Below are 19,569 nucleotides of genomic sequence, written 5' to 3' on the forward strand. Positions count from 1 at the left end.
AGGTGGAGGCCATCAACGGCGGAGTGGAAGGCGTAGACTATGGGATAGTCTATGGACCAGATGACACGGAGGTGGAGGAGTAGTGACATACTCTAGCATCATAGAGCCGAGCAACGTAGAACTTACCTAAATAAGTTGTTGAGCTCTCTTTATATTTGTTATGAGTTGTAATCGTACTTAAGTAGTATCTTAGGGTGTTCTCATAGGACTCTGTGAGAATACCAACTTGTTAAGACAATGTCCGTAATAAAGTATGGAGTGTTATGACCTGCAATGTTTCTGTTGTACCACTCTGAGGGATATGGCAAATTGTGAAGAAGTCCCTTCGCAAAGATCATATCAACGACTTGTATACTACAACATGCAGTGGTATGCTGGGTCACCGCACGCCGCTCCTCCCCGCTCACGCCTGCTCCGCCCCGCAGCAAGCTCACCCTGCCCCACGCGAGCTCAAGCTGCCCACGAGCTTGCCCGCCCCGTGCCGCTCCACGCCGCAGCGAGCTCGCCTCGCCCCGCCCTGTGCCGCCCCATGCCGTCGCGAGCTCGCCGAAATTTGGTTGACATTCGGCCAGATTTTATCGAATTTTGTCCTACTCCAGTAGTCTTCCGGCGGAAGTGCACTGTTTGGAGCTGAAGTTTCAGCCCGCCAAAACACCACTAGAAGTACAGTTTCAGCGTTCAGTTCGACCTTTCGACCCCTACAAATACAGGTCGATGGAGCGAACCGAACGCAACCCGAAAAAATATTTTTCAGTTTTGGCCGTTTACGGTCACTGATCGGCGCCATTTTCGGACCGAACCCGTAAACTGGTAGCTATTTTTTGGTTTTGGGCCTTTTACGGACTCTGTTAGAGATGCTCTTAGATAGCCAATTTTGATGGATCCGCTATGCTCTCAACAAAAGATTTTGCCGTTTCCTCACTAGTCCCACGCGAACCCGTTTCTAGAAGAGAAAATAAAGAGAACGGACCCGACTCAAACTTACGAAGCCTGCAAACACCGTATCCAGATTTAAAAGTTCAAAAAAAAAAAAAACCGTATCCAGATTTAGTATGGCCACCTCCGTGCGCCGCCCCTGCCTGCTCCCCCTCGCCGCCACCGTCATCCTCCTCTGCGCCCCACCGGCAACAGCCCAACCCCAACGCACGTACGAGCCTTTGTGGTCCGACGAATACTGGGCCAACGAGATCGTCGTGGGCGAGGCGGCGGAGGAGGTGGTCAGCGTCGCCGCCAGGCGCGCGGAGGCGGGCGGCTACTCGTACGGCTGCGCCAGGCTGTGGCTCGCCATGGGCTGCCCTCCCGCTCCCGGCAAGGGCGTGAACGGGAGCCTGGTCGACGGGAGGCGCTCCTACGATCGCGAGCTGGATCGCTTCGAGGACGGACTGCGCCAGTGCATTGACGATGTGATCCTCGAACTGCGCCAGTGCATTGACGATGTGATTCCGGATGATCCCTACTTGCGCCGCACCGCCCCGACGTCTACTTTCGACCGTCGATGTTGTCCCTGCTGCTATTCATGTGCTCGCTACTACTGAAAGGGGCTTTGTACTCAAACAACATACAGTAGTAGTACACTTGTTCTTTTTTGTACTGCAATAGATTGGTTTAGTGCACAATGTGCATAGGAACTTCATGCATAAAAGCAAGAATACTTACCGATTCTACCATCTACCGTTTAGCATGTCTGTTACGTTGAGTCATTTAGCATAATTGTCAATGCAGAGAATGGAAAAAAAAATATCAATTGACGTCCAACCCTGACAACTGTTTTCCAATCCACTTCGGTCTTCGGGGATCAGAAGCAAATTTTAGTAAGACCGATCGTACAGCTGAGTTACACGTCCAACAAAATGACACTGATCAATGTTTACAAATCTTTCTAGGTTTCGCGAGCCTGCGGCCTAAGAATCAATACAAATTTCAAGTTCCTCGTTCTTTCTTTCGCTCCATAAGGTCACAGCCGTCATCGTTCACCAGGGCACCCCAGGAACATCACGAAGAGACCAAGTCGGGCGTCTCGGCTTCGACAGATAGCAAAGTCGTGTGCACCTTCCCGACCCAGGTGTCCAGTCGGTCACGCAGCGATTTCACTTGGTCGATGCCAAGGACCCTCGGTTGCACCCACGAAACGTGGACGGTTCCATCAACCTCATCGATTATGCCTTCGATTAGATGAGCCTGCAACAGTTAAGACAGCAGTCGTTTCGTCATTTCACTTCTGACTGTCACTGGAACTATACTATACATACAGCCACAAGGGAGTGCGGGACTTACAGAGAGGCTCTTCATTAGCAAATACTCGACATCTTCAACTGATAGCCTGGTTTGCTCAGCAATAGTGCTCAAAGGAATTGTACGGTCTTGAGATGCTCGACTGCAATGGATAAAAACATTTAGGGAACAAAGCTATGCTCTGAATAGTAGCAAACGTGTAACATCAATCAGCCTCTCGGTTTGCACTGTACCCACGGGAATTACCTGAAAATGATTTCCATCAAGCAGAGGATATTGATCTTCTCAAGTAGCCCGCTCTCATTTTGTGCCAAAGCAGGCTGTGCAGCCAAGGCGGCGCCGTGAACTTTGCAGAGTTCCTGATAGGCTGCTAGATTGCCAGAGTTGAAGGCTTGCAACATATGATAAATCCACTCCACCGCTGTTCCCACAAGGCTATGGATCTACATGATAGCCACGAGAGGAATTAGATGTGCATGCTGATACAGCAAAATTATGCAGATTGTGGTGGTAATAAATCAGAACAAAAGACACTACATCTGAAAAATAGCCTGAGGCAAGTTCAGCCACATATAGCTAAGAACACTAATTGTAATGTTACTACCAGCTTCAAAATTTTACTGAAGAACTGAACCACACAAGGTAAATATGAACAGTACTTTGTTTTAACACTGAGCTCCAGATATTTCAACAGAACGCATTTTAATTCCCAGCTTTTAAAATAAAGACTTGTATGCTAATGGTAGCAATTGCTCCTAGTCAATGGCACGAAATAGCAAAGATGAAGAGACAATTATTATGAATGACCAGATCATCAGTTAGATATAAGCTTACACAAGGCAGACACACGTATATACATATGGAGCAAAAACACCATTCAGATAACCAAAAGGCAAAAATACAATGCTCATGCTTTTTGAGTCGTTGTATAGTCGCCGAGTCATTTTCCAAAAATGGAAATATATAAGCTTACACAAGGCAACATATGGAAATATGGAGCAAAAACACCCTTCAGACCAAAATGCAATACACAGGATTTGATTACAAGAAACTAAATATAAATACTCGTTTATGATCTACTAGGACGACTGGGAGCTATATGTAACGGTTCATCCCCCTTTCATACGGATATCAATGAATTTCATATCTTGTAAGCAGGAAGGGGCAATCAACAATGTACATACAAGCATGTGTCACTCAAGAATTCAAGGATTACTAAATCTACAGTTAGCTCATTACAAGGGTAAGTCATGGGTGTCACAAGTAAGTAGACTGTAAGTGAACAATAAAGAATAAATGCTCATATAAAGTAAGGACATACGATTGGATGGGCAAGCAACTCCCCGAAGTTGTATATGTTGTCACCCAATAAAGCAGCAAGTGAGAGGTCAAATGCCAGGTCCTGCAGGAGTTATTGAAAATCAGAAACAGCAACTATGAATCCAATTTGTCATCTCAAAAGTCCTGGTAAGCAATGATACCTGTTTGAATGGTTCTGAAAGTGACTCCACTGTTGTGTATGCCAGATAGAGAAGAGCATTTTTATAAAATTCAGAATAGTCTTGACAGACTTTGTAGTACTGAGAACATATCCAATAATAGGTCGAATGTACTGAAGGGTCAACATCGACCATGCCATCCAAAGTGGTTTTCCCCTCGTCTAGCAATTTCTTACACTCCTTTTGACTCCCTTTCTCAAGAAGATAATTTGCAATCTGCATCTTCACATACAGAATGGGCTCTTCAACCCGTGATTCCTTGGTATCATGCAGCTTCGAAATTACACCTTCTAGGTAGTTGATAGCAGCATCTTTATCTGAATACTGGCGTGAAACTACTACCGTGAAGTGAGCAAATTTAAGAAGGTTGATCTTGGTTTCGAAATCAGAGATGAAATGATTATACAGCTGAATCAGAGCATCGCCCGCCTGTACAAAAGGAGAAGACAAGAGTGGTGATAAGCCTTGTGACATGGAAAGGAATATCTCGAGAAAGGAACCAAACAGTTGATCAAAATAATGGAAGTATCGCAGGAATTAGGATAAATCCACATATGAGTAACTTTGGGTTTTCACAACAGAAAATATGATAAACGTACTGCAATGTTACATGCATTACTATACTACACAACGAAAATACAACAATTATACTTCCTTCAGGTTTTGTGTGTATAGCTAACAAAATGAACAAAGAAACATGCAGGCATTTGGACAACTCTAGAGTATATGAGTCGCCTCACAATTCCAGTAAAAATACCAAAGAATGATGCTCAATATCATCATCAGCCGATCAGTGGATCACAGGTTACGGTACACAAGAATCACAGGTCGGAACATACAGAATTAACAAATCAACACTGTGCATTACGATGATGCTCAGAAGCAGGCCAACTAGTTTTGTGCAGGAAACTCTGGAAGGACAGTGCTGAATGGCAACTTGGGATCAGTGTACAGCTAGCTCACTGGTTTCAACTTACAACAACTAGCTACTTACAATCAGACGGGCAACGTCACATCCACTACTATATATACAACAAAATTACTATGATTACACTTGTTCAGATTTTTGTGTATATAGCCAATGAAATGAAATGAACAAAGAAAAACATGCTGGTATTCTGATATCTCTACAGTATATGATTCGTCTAGCAATTTATAGCAAAACTACCTGAGAATTGAGAAGGACACACAATATATTCATCAGCAGATCAGTGGTTTACATGTCACAGTACAGAACAAATAAACAGGCCGGAACATACAGAATTAACAAAATACAGTGAACTATGATGCTGCTCAGAAGCAGGCCAACTAGTTTTGTGCAGGAAACTCTGGAAGGACAGTGCTGAATGGCAGCTTGGGATCAGTGTATAGCGGGCTTCGGTCAAAGCGAGCTAACCTCACTGGATTCAACTTTCAACAACTAGGTACTTACAATCAGAGGGGTGACATCGCATCCATTACTATACAACAAAATTACTACGATTACACTTTTCAGATTTTTGTGTATATAGAAAATGAAATGAACAAAGAAAAACACGCTGGTACTTGGATATATCTACAGTATATGACTCGTCACGAAGTGAATTATGCTACTGCTCTGAAGCAGGCCAACCAGTTTTGTGCAAGGATCTCTAAATGGACAGTGTTGAGTGCATGAGCTAGCTTCGGGCAAAAAAATAACTAAAACCGTACCGGCTTAAATTCCAACAACCAGGTTTCCATTTAGGGCGAATAATATATTCCAGGGAGATCAAGGGCGTCTCGCCCATGGCCGCCCTCAGCCTAACAGCCGGCCAAAAGGGCGGCTCCTTGAGCGTCTAAGAGCAGATCACGCCGCGCTACAGGACACTAGCTACCAGGAGGGGAAGAGGGAGGGGCGGATCGAGCGAAAGCGGACCTGGACGACGGCGAGGGCGAGGAACTGGTCGAGCTTGAGGGTGAGCTGGTGCCAGAGCTTCCGCTGGTAGAGGTCGGCGAGGGCGGCGTACCACTCGGCCAGCTCGGGCCGCGTCGCGCCCTGCGTCTCCAGGAACTCGAGCGGCGCCGCCATCGCCTGGTGGTCTCCGCCGCTTCCTCCCCTCCCCTTCCTTTCTTCCCGGCCAAGAAGACGAGCTGGAGATCTGTTTCGGTCGCGGTGCGGTCGGATTCGCACTTACTCAGAAACAGGCCTCGAAAAGCGTCTCTCGGTAGGTTCAGCAGCCCGTGACAGCCCGGCCCGCGCTGGCCCAGCCCAACTAGGACAAAAAGGAAAAGTCGGACTTGAAGACCCCATCGGAAGAAAACTGACTGGTCTACTCTTCCCCGACGCGAGCACCGCAACCGAGACGAGCGCAAAACGCCTCCCGCCGCCGCGCCGCTGCTCACCGGCCACTCCCGTACGCACTTGTGCGCGCCCTCCTGCGACCGGCGGCAGCGCAAAGAAGCACGTCCGGAAGGATAGGTATCCTCATCTCCTGTCTCTCTTTCCCACTTCTCTTCCCCTCCTATACATACTTACCCAAGAATTTTTACGATTAGGTGACGGAAATTGAAAACCCTAGTTTCTTTAGGTGTATTTTCTTTAAAATTGCGAGGGATTGTGGATTAGGAGAGTTTAGATGGAAACAATTTGTAATAGGAGCGAGCGCCCCCAACCAGGGTTGCTGTTTTGCGGCCCAAGAAGTGCAGATTTGTCTCTCTCAAGGGCTATTTGTCTCTCCCAAGAAGTGCAGATTTGTTTCTCTCAAGGGCTATATATCATCAAACCAAACAACCAACTTAGGATAGAAACCAAACATCCAACTTACCGTGTTCACTAGACAATTTTAGTTACATACGTTATTGTCCAGTTTAGATAGAAAGCAATGTAAACGTGTACAAGTTATGGCCCCTTTCTCATGGTCTCAACTTTCTATCTATCCCCGAGTAACGTTAAACATAAGAGATAAGCCTTTTTACTTTATTAGCGTAGATGTTGACAGACAGGTTGACATTGAGTAAAGAAGAGCACAACTGAAGGTCAACATTATGCAGATATTCTGCTTGTGATTATGCTCTTTGGGGTTCATCATTGTTCTGCTTGCAATGAGTAGTATATCTCCCCTGGTATATTTACAAATCTAGGCTTGTGTGGTTTCTATTGATTGATAATTTTTTCAAGTTTGATCACTTTGATGAACTGAAACATGGTTTTTAATGATGAAAGGGTAGTTTTATTCCTAAACTAAACATATTTGACCAGATATCTTCAGGTGATCTAGTTCATTGTTAAGTAGTTTGAAATATAAGCATTCCTTAGCATTTATTGCATTTTGCTACTGCCATGTGATTCTACTTAACAAGTCAATTTGCTATTCAGTGTTGTGGGATTAAATTTGCATGGATAGTTTGAAGGATGGAGCTTTTGATAAACTCTGCATTTGCAACATGAACTAGTTTTAAAACTTCAACCAAATCTGACACCTACCTGTTGGTGCCAGACCAAGGGTCAGATTTGTTATTGGATATTTTGCTCTACTTCAATCTTGGTTGTAATGTGTAAACATTTTAGAAGAATAGTACCAGTTGCAGATCTAGATTGAAAAGAAGGGTGCTCCATTAGATGTTAAATACTTGGAGAAGAGAAGGGATTAATACCATTGTTGACATAATTCCATTCTTTTAACTTGCAGGAGTTTTCTGTCTAAGCCAAATTAGTGCAGTGCAGAGGAAAAATGGTCATGGGGTTGATAAATGCTAACCCTGTGGTACATGAGAAAAAAGAGAGGCGCAGCAGAGAAGCACCCGAAAACAAAGATGAAAATACAGTGGAGCCAATAGACCAGCTAGAAATATTTGATATCCTCTATTGATTTTCCTGCATGTATTTTAGTGTAGCTTACTTTCCTGCATGTATTTTAGTGTAGCTTACTTTCCTGTATGTATTTTAGTGTAGCTTACTTTCCTGCGTGTATTTTAGTGTAGCTTTCTTTCCTGCTATACTCTTTGATCTAGGACCTGCTATCATAATTCTTTTTGCACTCCTTAATATTCTCACATCATATTAGAGATATAAAGGACCCGGAGCATCCATACTCATTGGAAGAGCTTAAGGTGGTGACTGAAGACTCGGTCGAAATCAACGATGAGCTTAGTCATGTGCGGTAAGTTGACCATCTATATTGGAATTTTTGATCCTACTATCCAGGATTCTGAATGGAATTGAATTGTGAGGATTCCTTATTTATTTATTTATTTCAGGGTTACTTTCACCCCAACAGTGGAGCATTGCAGTATGGCAACTATTATTGGCCTTTGCCTACGTGTGAAGCTCATGCGGAGCCTTCCTCCTCGTTACAAGGTATGCGGTGGGTGTGGAGTACAAAAAAGCTATCCTAGATTCACATAGTACCATGAACTGACTAAAAGAGAAAGGGAAAACTAATGAGCTGCCTGAATATGTTACTGAATCCGTTGAGATTTTAATTAATATATACAGTTTAGGAAGTCCTAGAAATCTGAGCTGGGCATTCCGTCTGTGTCGACCACTGGCTACTACCATCATGGAACAAGTTTTCTGCGGGAATCATTCAGAATTAAAATTTGCAAACACACTACGGATGTAACTCATTTAGCCTGAATGTATACCTTAAAGTTCTATGTGTAATAAGTGCAATTTCTGTTTCAGATACGTGTGGTGTAAATGAAACGTCATTAATGGTTAGAAACAGTGTTAGCTCATGAACATATATGGTAGTCCATAAGCAAATTGAAGACAAGCTATGTAGAGTAGACTTTTTCCTTCTTCAGCAACAGGGTGGGGAACTTGTATCTTCATGCTGCTTACTGCTCACAGTTTCTTCTAATAAAAAGGACAGCATGATCATTTCTGATGTGTGTAGGTGGACATAAGGGTGGCGCCTGGATCGCATGCAACTGAACTTGCCGGTATTTGTTCTGCAAGCTACTGCTGTATAGCTTAGGAGTCACCACATTTTTTTCCGTGGAATGGCATCATCTCAGTGTTTTCCTTGCCTTGTTTTGCAGTGAACAAGCAACTGAATGACAAAGAACGTGTCGCGGCCGCGTTGGAAAACTCAAATCTGCTGGACATAGTCGAGGAGTGCTTGTCACCGACGCTTGGTTGAGACCTGAATTGCAAATGGAAATCAATGTGGTGATATATATTTCCAGACTAGCGCAGGTTATTCTCCACCATGGAGCGTAGCAATTTATCTGAGATAATACCTTGGGCGGCACCGGATGTGTGCATGAATTCTGGTGCTCTGCGCCTCTCTGTAAAGCATATTGCTGCCGTTTGTGCTATTGTGTTGTAACCTGTAGGTCCTCTAGTGCTGTTTCGTTTTTTTTTGTTCAAGAAACTGATTGCTGTATCATTCTTTTGTGTACGTTTGGACTGTATATCAAGAGTGGGCGATGATCAGTGCCATCTCTGAAGAGATCTCCTGCTACTCTTATCCTGGGTTGTAGCTCGCATGCCTTATTTATAAGATAGGTCATGTTTACAGGGAAGTATTTTTGTGATAATTTCTGGTCCTTTCCTAGGACAATTTTTTCCAGAGATCTTTATGTCAAATTGGAGTTTTTCCCTATGAGATACCTCATACTGGGAAGGGTTTGTGTTGGTTTCTAATCCTTTTCTATGTCAATTTTTCTGAGAGATTTCTATGTCATTTTTTGAAGAAACTTCTATGTCATTTGCCATGCTTCTGCGCTCAATTCTTTTTTTTTTTGGACATGCTTCAGTTGAGCCCAAATTGTGAGAGCATCTCCACTCGTCTCCCCGACGAGGCCCCCGAGCGTCGTTTTTTTCCATCCGGACGTCGAAATTCGGCCCAGTCGCGCCCCCTGGTTCATCGTTTTCGTCCGGATTTGGCCCTTCATCCATCCGGCGAGCCCACGCCATCCTCGGTCCCCCGGGGATCTATCGGGGACTCCGGACGAGTGAAAAGCGGGGAAGGGCCCGATCTGTCGGCGACTCGACACACGAACCCCACCGCCACCTCGCTCAAAATCTCCCCCACCCCTCGTATCTCTCTCGCCGCCGGCTTGTTGCCCAGATTCCGCCATCTCTCCTTCTCCACCTGCCTATATTCCGCCGTCTTTCGACGAAGGCCTATCTGGCCGCTCCTCCGCCGGCCTGTTTTCCGACTTTGGCCTACTCCTCGTCGTTCGCGGCTCGGGTTGCCTTGACCACGCCCGTCAGGTGTTCGTCCATTTGCCTCGTCGGCCATGGACTCGGACGAAGAGGAGGAGCAGATGTTCATCGAGCTTATGCGAGAAGAGATGGCTGCCGCCGCCCAAGACGAGGAGCACATGATGATCCTCGGTTGCTTGTCAAGCATGTACGCCGGACTGGCAACTGGTCGACGTGGTGGGTCGGCACCGAGTCGCCGGAAGTGCAAGCCGAGACAACGAATGGAGGGCTACCGCATGTTGTACGCCGACTACTTCGCCGACAATCCATTGCACGGTGAGAGTGTTTTCCGGCGTCGTTTCGGGATGAGCAGAAAGCTATTTCCGCAAATTGTATATGCCATCCGAGACTTTGACCCCTACTTCGGATGCAAGGCGGATTGCACTCGGTTTGGTTGGATTTTCGTCACCTGCGAAGTGCACGGTGGCTATGAGGATGCTCGGCGTATGGAGCTCCCGGTGATGGTGCGGATGACTATCTTCGGATGGCGGAGTCCACCGCCCTTGATTGTTTCCACCGATTCACGGGGCCGTCATAGCGGTGTTCGGGAACTTTTACTTGAGATCACCCATTGTCGAAGACACTCGGAGGATCCTTGCAACAAATGAAGCTAGGGGTTTTCCGGGGATGCTTGGAAGCATTGATCGCATGCATTGAAAATAGAAGAACTCGTCCGTTTGCGTGGCGAGGAATGTACAATGGTCACAAAAACGGCTGCACTGTGATATTTGAAGCAGTGGCTACCCATGATCTCTGGATTTGGCACTCTTTCTTTGGTATGCCTGGATCCAATAATGACATCAACGTCCTAAACTGCTCCCCGATCTTTTCCAAGCTTGTTGAGGGTCATGCTCCCCCGGTGAACTATGTGATCAATGGTCGGCACTACAAAAAAGGATACTACCTTGCAGACGGTATCTATCCAAAGTGGGCAACATTTGTGAAGAGTATCTCGAAACCTAGCACCCCCAAACTTTGCGAGTTTGTGAAGAAACAAGAAGCTTGCCAAAAAGACGTCGAGCGTGCATTTGGTGTCCTCCAGCAGAGATTTGCTGTCGTCCGTTTCCCCGCTATGACTTGGTCCAAAGATCAGATGTGGGAGGTGATGAACTGCTGTGTGTGCCTACACAATATAATTATTGAAAATGAGCGAAAACATCCGGTTCCTCTGGCTGAGCAACAAGCACCATATGAGAGAGAGGACCTCTTGCACGCGCCTAATCACCAGGTGCCGACATCATGGGCCGCCTTTATTGCTATGCGCCAGGAGATCCGAGACTCTACAATGCATCAACAGCTGCAAGATGATCTGGTGGAGCACATATGGACGCTCCGAGGCAACGCCAACTAGTCTGTCTTTATTTATTTGTTTCAAAACTTGTGAAATTGTGTGCTTCATTTATTTCAGCACTTGTTAAACATTGTACTGATTTTTGCCGAATTTGTTTCAGCAATTTTCTGAATCTTGTTTGTCGAACTTGTTAAATTTTATGTTGAATTTGTTTGAAATATGTCAAATGCCGCAAGTTGGAGGTGTCCTGTCGGGGGGACGGCTGCAACTTCGACGCTCTTCAGACCAAATTTTCCTTTAATCCAAACGAAACTTTCGCCCGGATTTGGGCGTGGGGAGGGCAAATGCTCTGAGTCCACGAATATACACATCGCCGTGGACCGTACCTAACTAGTACCTGCTTTGTGTGGCACACAAAGTTAGGAACAGTCCCGCACGCTCACGGCACGGCGCCTAGTGCTGCACGGAGCTTCGCTTGGCGGGGACGGGAAGGAATCGCTCTCGCTCGTGCTCGCGTCGCGCAACCAGGCCAGCCACGCGCGCTCCAGATAAAAAAGATCAGCTGCGCAGGCAGGATGCCAATATCTCTCCACTGCTCCGTCCCGGCCGGGTCTCTCACTCCGCAACCTGTCCACATTCGTTCGCCAACAAAATCTCCGGACCCCAAACAGCGGACGGAATCCCACCTCCCGGGTACCCAGAGAGGCGTCGCTGCCCCTCTTCCCTCGCTCGGCGGCGCGACCATGTCGGCGTGGGCAGACGCGGCGCTGCTCCTCGCCTCCCCCTCCCCGGCATCCTCCTGCTCCCTCGCCAGGCCGCGCTCCAGCCGCCTCCTCTGCAAGGTACGTACAGCCCATCGCTTCCATTTCCTAGCTCCAAGTACTGAAGTGGGATCCGGCTCGTGATTTGCTAGCGGCCTGCGGCTCTATAGATTTGCTCCTACAGCTTATGTGTGCTTGCTCTGTTTCTGTGGACTGTAATTGCCGATCTGAGCAGTGCTGCGCCAAGGTTTTGTGTGGTGCTGGAACTTAGGTGTGCGTGCGATGGCCCATAACGACTTTGGCTAACGTGCTTGCTCAACCACAACACATCACGTTTGTAGTTTAGTTATTTTTCGTGTAGATTTCGACTTGGTCTAATCTTAGCTGAAAAGATACCTATAACCGGTGGAAGTCTGAAGAACAACCATGCCTTGCACACAACTGCTGCGCAATTTGCTGAATCTCCTAAAGCGCCATCGCTTCTAGTATGCTATGCTGTCAATATTTTACTTGTTCATAACGCCTACAAGCGCAACACCAACTCTTCTCATGTGCCTATTTACAAGGATTTCAGCCAGATTTCATGTCGTCCATAGTTGTGTCATCTGGTCTGGTGCAGTCGGTTCCGGAAAACGAATCTTGTTCACTCTGGATGTGTTCGTTGAGGTGTTGATTGTGCCCGATTTTTATTTTGTAATACATGTGTACGTTTTCCTTCACGTTGGTTGGTGACAGGTGATAACTGAATTTTTTTCACCCTAGAACTTTCTGCTCAACTCGTGTATTCGTTAGTCAGTATCTTTATGCACTGGCGCGGCATTGCGATGCTTATGCCATGATTTCTTAGCTGAGTTGGAAATAGTGCCATATTTGTATATGCGTTTCATATCTCCCATTTGAAGAAATTTATTTTGGTCAGCCGGATGATATTTTGCTGTTCTACAGGGCTTCCCTTGTGCCAGCCGTACTAAAGCTGGATTCCAAGTTAATAGTTACAGAACAAGGAGCTTTAAAGTTAGAGCAAGAATGGAGTCTGGTGATGGCGAGACACAACTTGCTCCGCTTAGATTCGAAACCCCAAGCGGTCAACTTCTGGTGCACATACTGCAAGCAGAACCTCACCTAATACCTGTAACAGTTGATCAACAACTTGAGAACCTGCAATCGGAGAAAGATGCACAAAAGGAAGAGGCCGCAAAAGTTCCCCAGGATCTCCTTTACAAGTAAGTCTCATAGTTTATAGGAATTATTTTCGTGAAGTCAGCAACAAGTAGTCATGTCCCGTGTTTACTACTCCTGAAGTATAAAATATGCTGCTAATTAGTAAATGGTATAGAAAGGATAAGGCATTAGATCTTCTACCGAAATATGTATGTTTGATGAATTATGCTTATTGAACTGCAGGAGAATTGCAGAAATCAAAGAGAAGGAGAGGCAGAATACCCTAGAAGAGATCATCTACTGTTGGATTTTGTTCAAGTTCATGGAAAATGACATATCAATGACACCTGCATTATCACCATCAGGTGGCCCTGTACGTGATATAACCACGTTGCCTAACCAAGAGCATAAGCTGCAGAGCGTACACTCGCAAGATGCTCTGGAGATGATACAGAGCCATCTCAGTCTTATAATGGGAGAACAGGCGGCGGCACCACTAGACACTGTTGTTGAAATCAGCAACTTAAATCTTGGAAAGCTTTACGCAGCATCCATCATGTACGGCTACTTCCTCAAGAGGGTTGACGAGCGATTCCAGCTCGAGAAGAACATGAAGACACTCCCACCAAGCCTCAAGGAGCAGGTAGTATCTGAACGAGACCTGCAGCCCAATCCGTTCTGGGACATGGAGTCTTTGGTGCAGATATCGCCTGACGGGGAGGTTGTTGATTTGGACGATGATGAGGAAACAAATCCGAACAAGTTGAGGTCTTATGTTAAGCGCCTGGATGCCGACACATTGCAAAGATACGCCACCATCAGATCCAAGGAATCCGTTTCGCTGATAGAGAAGCAAACACAGGCCCTGTTTGGACGGCCGGATATTAAGGTGCTGGACGATGGCTCCGTTAATGCTCAAGACGGTAAAACGGTGACGCTTACGTTTACGGAGCTCACTAACCTTGTTCTGGAGGCTGCTGGATTTGGAGCCTTTTTGTGGGAAGCCGAGAGCCATGTAGAATCTAAATACCATTTTGTTAACAGTTGATTGTGTGTATTTGTTAATCTGGAAATGATTTTCTGTGCATTTGATAGGTTAGGATCCAGTCCACCTCTGATATGCTTTTTCAGCACATCAGAGGCTCTTTCTCTCTATCAGCAGCAGCTATGGGGCACCAATGGCTGCATTGGCCCCTTGTAGATCCAGACTGTAATTTAACAGAGGAGCAAAAAGTTATTTTGTCTTATGATATACTAATCTCTTTACAGTCCTGCTCATTTAGAATCTAAATACCATTTTGTTAACAGTTGATTGTGTATTTATTAATTCTGGAAATGGTCTTATGTGCATTTGTTAGCTTAGGGTCCAGTCCACCTCCGACATGTTTTTCAGTATAGTTCGATGCTCTTGCTCTGTACAGCAACAGCCATGGGGCAGAATAGGTCGATGACCCCTAGATCCAGACTGTAATTTAACAGAGGAGCGGAAAGTAAATTTTTGTCAATGATGTAATATTCTCTTTACAGTTTTGCTCTTTGAAGTAATCTTGTTGATCTAGCACATAACCTCATGGTTCTTGAGTAATGAATAGCTTGTAGTTTTAACTTTTCTGTCGCAAAAATTTGAGGCCTCTTTCTCCAGTTTTCTCTGTACTTGCGTTTCAAACTTGGACCTGGCGAGCTGGCCATCATTTTCCATGGAACTGGCCACGCTACAGCACTCTGCATCCAGCTACGCCGTGCGCGTGGCAGGGCTCATCGCGCCGTATGCAGGCGTAGTGTATCCGACTGAACCCGTGTCTGATGTTTTGCCTAACGAGGCGTGCACATCACAGGGTTGCTTTTTTTTAGCAGAATCACAGCGTTGCTGAGCTGGGCCTTTGTGGTGGGCTTGAATTGGCAACGAAGCCATAGCCGCAGAGAAAATAACCTCGCTCAACGTCAATTACCGATAAATAGTAGTACCACATCGCCTGGCGAGATCAGAGAGCCGGAAGCTTCAGGGTTTAAATTGACACCCAGGGGTACCGTAATAATCACTTACCTGAACGGGGTCTATGGGTGATCAAGAAGACCTATGGCCTAAGTTGGTGCCTTCCATTGCACTTGGGAGGAGCATTGGCTTACCATCTCCCCAAGTGGGAGAATGGATGTTGTAATTTGTGGTAGAGGGGGTACGCGTTCGCGCGGCCCCTACCAAAAAAACTTGAACTTTTGCCGAAAATTGCAATTTTGTTGAAATTTCAAATTTCCTTACTTTCTCAATTGTAATCATCAATACTAGGAACGCTCACCCAATTGTGGCACAATACATTGGTGGCAACCGAACCCTATCTAGCCAACACATTCGACCTAGAGAGTGGCACACATATATCAGTTTCCACTGTAACCCTAGCAAGCCTAGGCTTCCACCCTAGAGAGTGGTGCGTGTATGCTCTTTCTCCTTGGACGGGTGGTGACCGGTACTTGCCATGGTGTGTGAGCTGTTTCCTCGGTGGCCATGACTAATCAGATGTGTCCTCCCGCATTCAGTTTGGAGAGCACATACAACACGTCAAAATAGCATCTCTTGTTTTACCTGACATCGATTTAAACTGAGCTATCATGCCGAACAATCAAAAATCATCTCTTTTAAATTATATCAAAAATCATCTCTTTTAAATACTACCTGAAGCAAAAAAAAAGACTCCACTGATGATGAAAAAGCAAGATGAAAACTTGATATTTTGCTGGATTTTGTTCCAGTTCGCTACCAGCCCTCTTTGCTTTATGCTGGGGTTTTAATCTGTGGCTGATCCTGGTCTGTAAAAATACTCTATAAACGTTAGCATTAGGCGGCGCTACCCCCTTGTTTTTTTTTCCTTTTGCTGAATACTGCTGTATTTTCGTTATCTCACTGATAATGAAAATTCAATCCCCTGGATCGTTTGAAAAAAAAAATCAAGTTTGGTGTTGCTTTCTCACTGGTGGCAACCCCCAAACATATGTGGTTATCTTTATATCCTTCATAGAAGAGGGTCGCCAAACAGCTTTACCCTTCCATCGAAGTTGAGCGCCACTCACAGTCACACTGCTTCAATTATTTCCGCAATACTCGATTCAGTTAAAACCATAACAAGAATTATTGAACGGAAGGAGTGCTAAATAAGACTAAACAAGAAAATGTCTCAATGACAGAAAGTGAGTTACGTCTTCTAAACAGAATGCTATTTTTCGAATATTTACACAATACTAAAGAAGAAGGACATACTTCCATTAAACAACCGTGGCTTTACTAACCTATGCGAACTCAGACAGTCTGAACGATCTAAATCTAAATCTCCAATTGACAAAGAAGAAGCACACTAGGCTGATAGCTATGTGATTCTTGTTCCAAGAGGATTCAATTCAGAGGACCGGGCAGCCGTCCACGAGCACGCCCTTGGCGGTGGGGCAGGTGGCAAGATCACAGTACTCTCCCCTGGAACCCCACCAGTCGAGCTGGTTGCCCTCGCTGCTGAGCGCGAAGTAGATGAGCACCCCCATGATGGCCACGCCGCCGTCCATGGCCGCCGACAGCACGTAGTTGTACCGCTTCCACCACCCCTTGCGGTAGCGGAACACGAAGAAGTTGAACACTGTGCCGACGAAGCACCACGCTGTGTAGTTGAGCGCCGACGCCGGCGGCATCATAGCCGTGGCCCCCAGGATGACGGGCATGTTGATGAGGCTGATCCAGCCGGCGTGCCGCGGCAGCGCCCTGGCGAAGAGCCAGACGATGACGGGCCCGGCAAGCCCGACGAGGAAGAACCAGTTGAGCGCGTTGTAGTAGCCAAGTGGCCCGAAGATGCGGCGCGGGCCAACCAGGCCCCAGATGACGGACGCGTCGAAGAAGACGTGGTCGCCCGGGCAAGTCCAGGGGCTGCTCTCGGGCAGCTGGTCCTTCTCGCAAATGTGCGGCACCGTCGTCAGCAGCCACCATGCCACCACTGTGTTCACTGTCGACGCCACAATTGTCCCAACGAACTGGAAATTCATGCATTAGTTGTTTCTCAAGAATGCATCAATATATACGTTTGCTAGGAAATAATCTGTCAGGCTTGATCCTTTGTGCTTGATGTGAACTAGTACCTGCACTAGGAACATGGACCTTGGGGGAATCTTCATGTAGTGGCCAAGCTTGAAGTCGGTAAGGAAGGAGACGGCCTGGTTCATGCTCATGTAGCCGTACACCTTGAAGCACACGTTGGCAATCGGCTTCCCGGGCATGATCAGCCCCAAGCAATACTCCGTGATGATGTTCAACCCTGGCGTCTGCAATGCAACACAAGAATTAACTAACAGTCGTGCATGCCGATCGGTTCGATACACAGTTAATATTTGCATGTACCGTGTTTGTGGTTGCGGTGATGACACTGATGGGGAGCGTGAAGATGAATGCCATGACGCAGGCCAAGAGGAGCCCCCACCACGGCAGCTGAATCTCCTCCTTGAACACGGTGCAGAGCACCAAGGACACGGCCATGGACGCCGCGAGCAAGAGGTAGAACCACCAGTTGGGTATGTCTTCGTACCTCCTCATCAGCCTCGTGTGCACGTCCGGCTTGCCCTTGAAGGACTCCTTGTACCTCTGGCACATTTCCCTTCAAGCAGAAGCAAAATCAAGCATTCGACAAATACATGTATATATAGCTACAACACAAAAACAGGTGATATCAATCAGTGGTATACGACGACGAGACATACTTTCCATAGAATAGGATGACATGGGACAGCGTGGCGGCGATGGTGGCGAAGCCGAGGCCATAGCTGACGGCGAAGAAGAGGCTGAGGTGGATCTTGCCCTGCTGCGCGTAGGCGTCCATGTCGATCTCGAACTTGTCGTTGACGATGGCGGAGATGTTGTAGAGCTGGCCGGAGCCGGTGTAGAGGTCGTTGGAGAAGAGGGGGAAGGTGCTGGCGTTGTAGAGGTTGAGCACCCAGTAGGAGATGGGCAGCATGCCGTAGACGAACACGATGTAGCCGACGAAGACGTTGGCGGTGGCGAAGAAGGGTGAGACGAGGGGGCTCCCCAGGAAGGAGGCGACCACGGACCAGTCGAGGGTGAAGGCGCCAACGCCGAGGCCGTTCAGGCCGGAGCCGATCTGCTGCATGGTGATGGATTTCGGGTACACCCAGCACACCCACGAGATGGCCGTCAGAGTCGGGAAGAGGTACCCCGGGACAATGTACCACGCGAAGCTGCAGATGAGCGCGATCAGGAAGAACTTGCCGCGCGTCATCCGCCGCCTCTCTTTCTCGTGCATCGCCCTGTCAAATTCTAGTTGTCAGTGTACGTACGTAGACAAAATCAAGTGCTAGTTGATCAATCGATCCGGCGTATGGACACATACCTCATGAGAGAAACCTGCACGAGACTCTGCGGCCACCACATGTGTGCTGGTTCCACCACGTATTTTCTCATCAGCCCTGCCCATCCGTAACCCAATACCTGCAAGTGAACATCGATCGGGTTCAGAAACTGACAGCTGATAGATCGAGTTAACTACCAGGTAACGCATGAAACAATGCGAACTAGCTTAAACGACAAACTGAACAGATCTATCACCTGAGTCGTGATGATGAGGAGCAGGCTGGTCACGAAGGAGATGTTGCGCTTGTAGAACGCCTTGATGATGGTGATGATGCCGATCGCGTAGGCGTTGCCGCCGCCGAAGGCGGCGCCGGCGTTGGCGAAGATGGAGATCAGCACGTGCTCCTTCACGTTGAAGGGCCCTGGGTTCAGTGAGCACTCACGGCCGAACAGTCTGAACTTCTTCTCCGGCAGCACCCGTGCCATCAAGTGCCCTATGGGCAGCGCCGCCACCTGCATGCATGCGCGATCCTTGAATTCCTCCTACATGGTTGCGTGCTTGCTATTGCAGATTTGCAGTACTGACCTGGATGGTGATCTGGCTGATGACGATGGGCTCGCTGCGGTATGCGAAGAACTGGTTGACGAAGGAGAGAAGCGCGCAGGAGATGAAGCCCATCGTCCACATCCGGAACGTCCATACCGGCAGCGTCGGGTCATCGGTCGTCGGCACCGTCAGCCGGACCTGCTCGACCGGCGAAACATCGTCCTCATCGGCGGCGCGGCCGGCTGGATGATCGATCTCCATATTCCTGCCTTTCGCCGGCCGTACTGGTTTTGTTCGGGACGAGAGGAGGCGTCGGCCACAACTATTATACTGCAAAGGAGATCTCAGAAGGCTGTTATTTGAACCAAGATTGGGAATCTCAACTACGGAGTAACTTTTTTTTTTAGGGAATCTCAACTAACTTACTTCCTCCGTTCCTCGGAGTAGCCCTGGCTTATTTATCTCAACTAATTTGTAGATTCCCCGGTCAGTAAAAAAAAAACTCGTTCCCGGAGAATGACATCCGTGTCACACCTAGCTAGTGGCTGGTCTATCTTCCATTTATACCGCG

General features: G+C 47.1%; 5 protein-coding genes and 1 non-coding gene across 7 annotated transcripts; 4 read left to right on the plus strand and 2 right to left on the minus strand.

The window, feature by feature from the left end:
- Nucleotides 1-1,052: 1,052 nt before the first annotated feature.
- On the plus strand, nt 1,053-1,535 carry LOC124671286. Its single transcript, XM_047207678.1, has one exon. The coding sequence runs from the start codon at nt 1,053-1,055 to the stop codon at nt 1,533-1,535; it is 483 nt and encodes a 160-aa protein (XP_047063634.1).
- A 252-nt stretch (nt 1,536-1,787) lies between these two features.
- LOC124671287 (26S proteasome non-ATPase regulatory subunit 13 homolog B-like) lies at nt 1,788-6,181 on the minus strand. The gene is made up of 7 exons (XM_047207679.1): nt 6,115-6,181; nt 5,629-5,882; nt 3,714-4,160; nt 3,554-3,634; nt 2,479-2,675; nt 2,275-2,374; nt 1,788-2,178 (listed from the first exon to the last, which is right to left on the minus strand). Exons 1-7 carry the CDS (start codon nt 6,179-6,181, stop codon nt 1,993-1,995), a joined length of 1,332 nt encoding a protein of 443 aa, XP_047063635.1. The 3' UTR covers nt 1,788-1,992.
- Nucleotides 6,182-7,381: 1,200 nt separating this feature from the next.
- On the plus strand, nt 7,382-9,181 carry LOC124676291 (protein AE7-like; the record flags this gene model as incomplete). The annotated part of the gene is given in 5 exon segments (XM_047212375.1): nt 7,382-7,547; nt 7,747-7,852; nt 7,950-8,049; nt 8,591-8,636; nt 8,736-9,181. Coding segments are annotated over 5 exon segments (477 nt in total). The 3' UTR covers nt 8,837-9,181.
- Nucleotides 9,182-11,871: 2,690 nt separating this feature from the next.
- LOC124675737 (UV-B-induced protein At3g17800, chloroplastic-like) lies at nt 11,872-14,653 on the plus strand. 2 transcript variants are annotated; one of them, XM_047211812.1, is made up of 4 exons: nt 11,872-12,039; nt 12,904-13,181; nt 13,363-14,145; nt 14,410-14,653. In XM_047211812.1, the coding sequence occupies exons 1-4, from the start codon at nt 11,941-11,943 to the stop codon at nt 14,429-14,431; spliced, it is 1,182 nt and encodes a 393-aa protein (XP_047067768.1). In that variant the 5' UTR covers nt 11,872-11,940; the 3' UTR covers nt 14,432-14,653. The 2 variants fall into 2 exon arrangements, with proteins under 2 accessions (XP_047067768.1, XP_047067767.1); XM_047211811.1 differs by having other exon boundaries at nt 11,873-12,039; nt 13,363-14,167; nt 14,462-14,653.
- A 502-nt stretch (nt 14,654-15,155) lies between these two features.
- LOC124679830 lies at nt 15,156-15,316 on the plus strand. Its single transcript, XR_006995261.1, has one exon. It is a non-coding gene; the product is annotated as a U1 spliceosomal RNA (small nuclear RNA).
- Nucleotides 15,317-16,506: 1,190 nt separating this feature from the next.
- Nucleotides 16,507-19,259, minus strand: LOC124679173 (oligopeptide transporter 4-like). Its single transcript, XM_047214979.1, has 7 exons — nt 19,038-19,259; nt 18,707-18,964; nt 18,492-18,589; nt 17,845-18,408; nt 17,489-17,741; nt 17,230-17,412; nt 16,507-17,124 (listed from the first exon to the last, which is right to left on the minus strand). Exons 1-7 carry the CDS (start codon nt 19,257-19,259, stop codon nt 16,507-16,509), a joined length of 2,196 nt encoding a protein of 731 aa, XP_047070935.1.
- Nucleotides 19,260-19,569: the final 310 nt, after the last annotated feature.

This window comes from Lolium rigidum, chromosome 7 (genome assembly GCF_022539505.1).
Source record: "Lolium rigidum isolate FL_2022 chromosome 7, APGP_CSIRO_Lrig_0.1, whole genome shotgun sequence".
NCBI lineage: Eukaryota > Viridiplantae > Streptophyta > Magnoliopsida > Poales > Poaceae > Lolium > Lolium rigidum.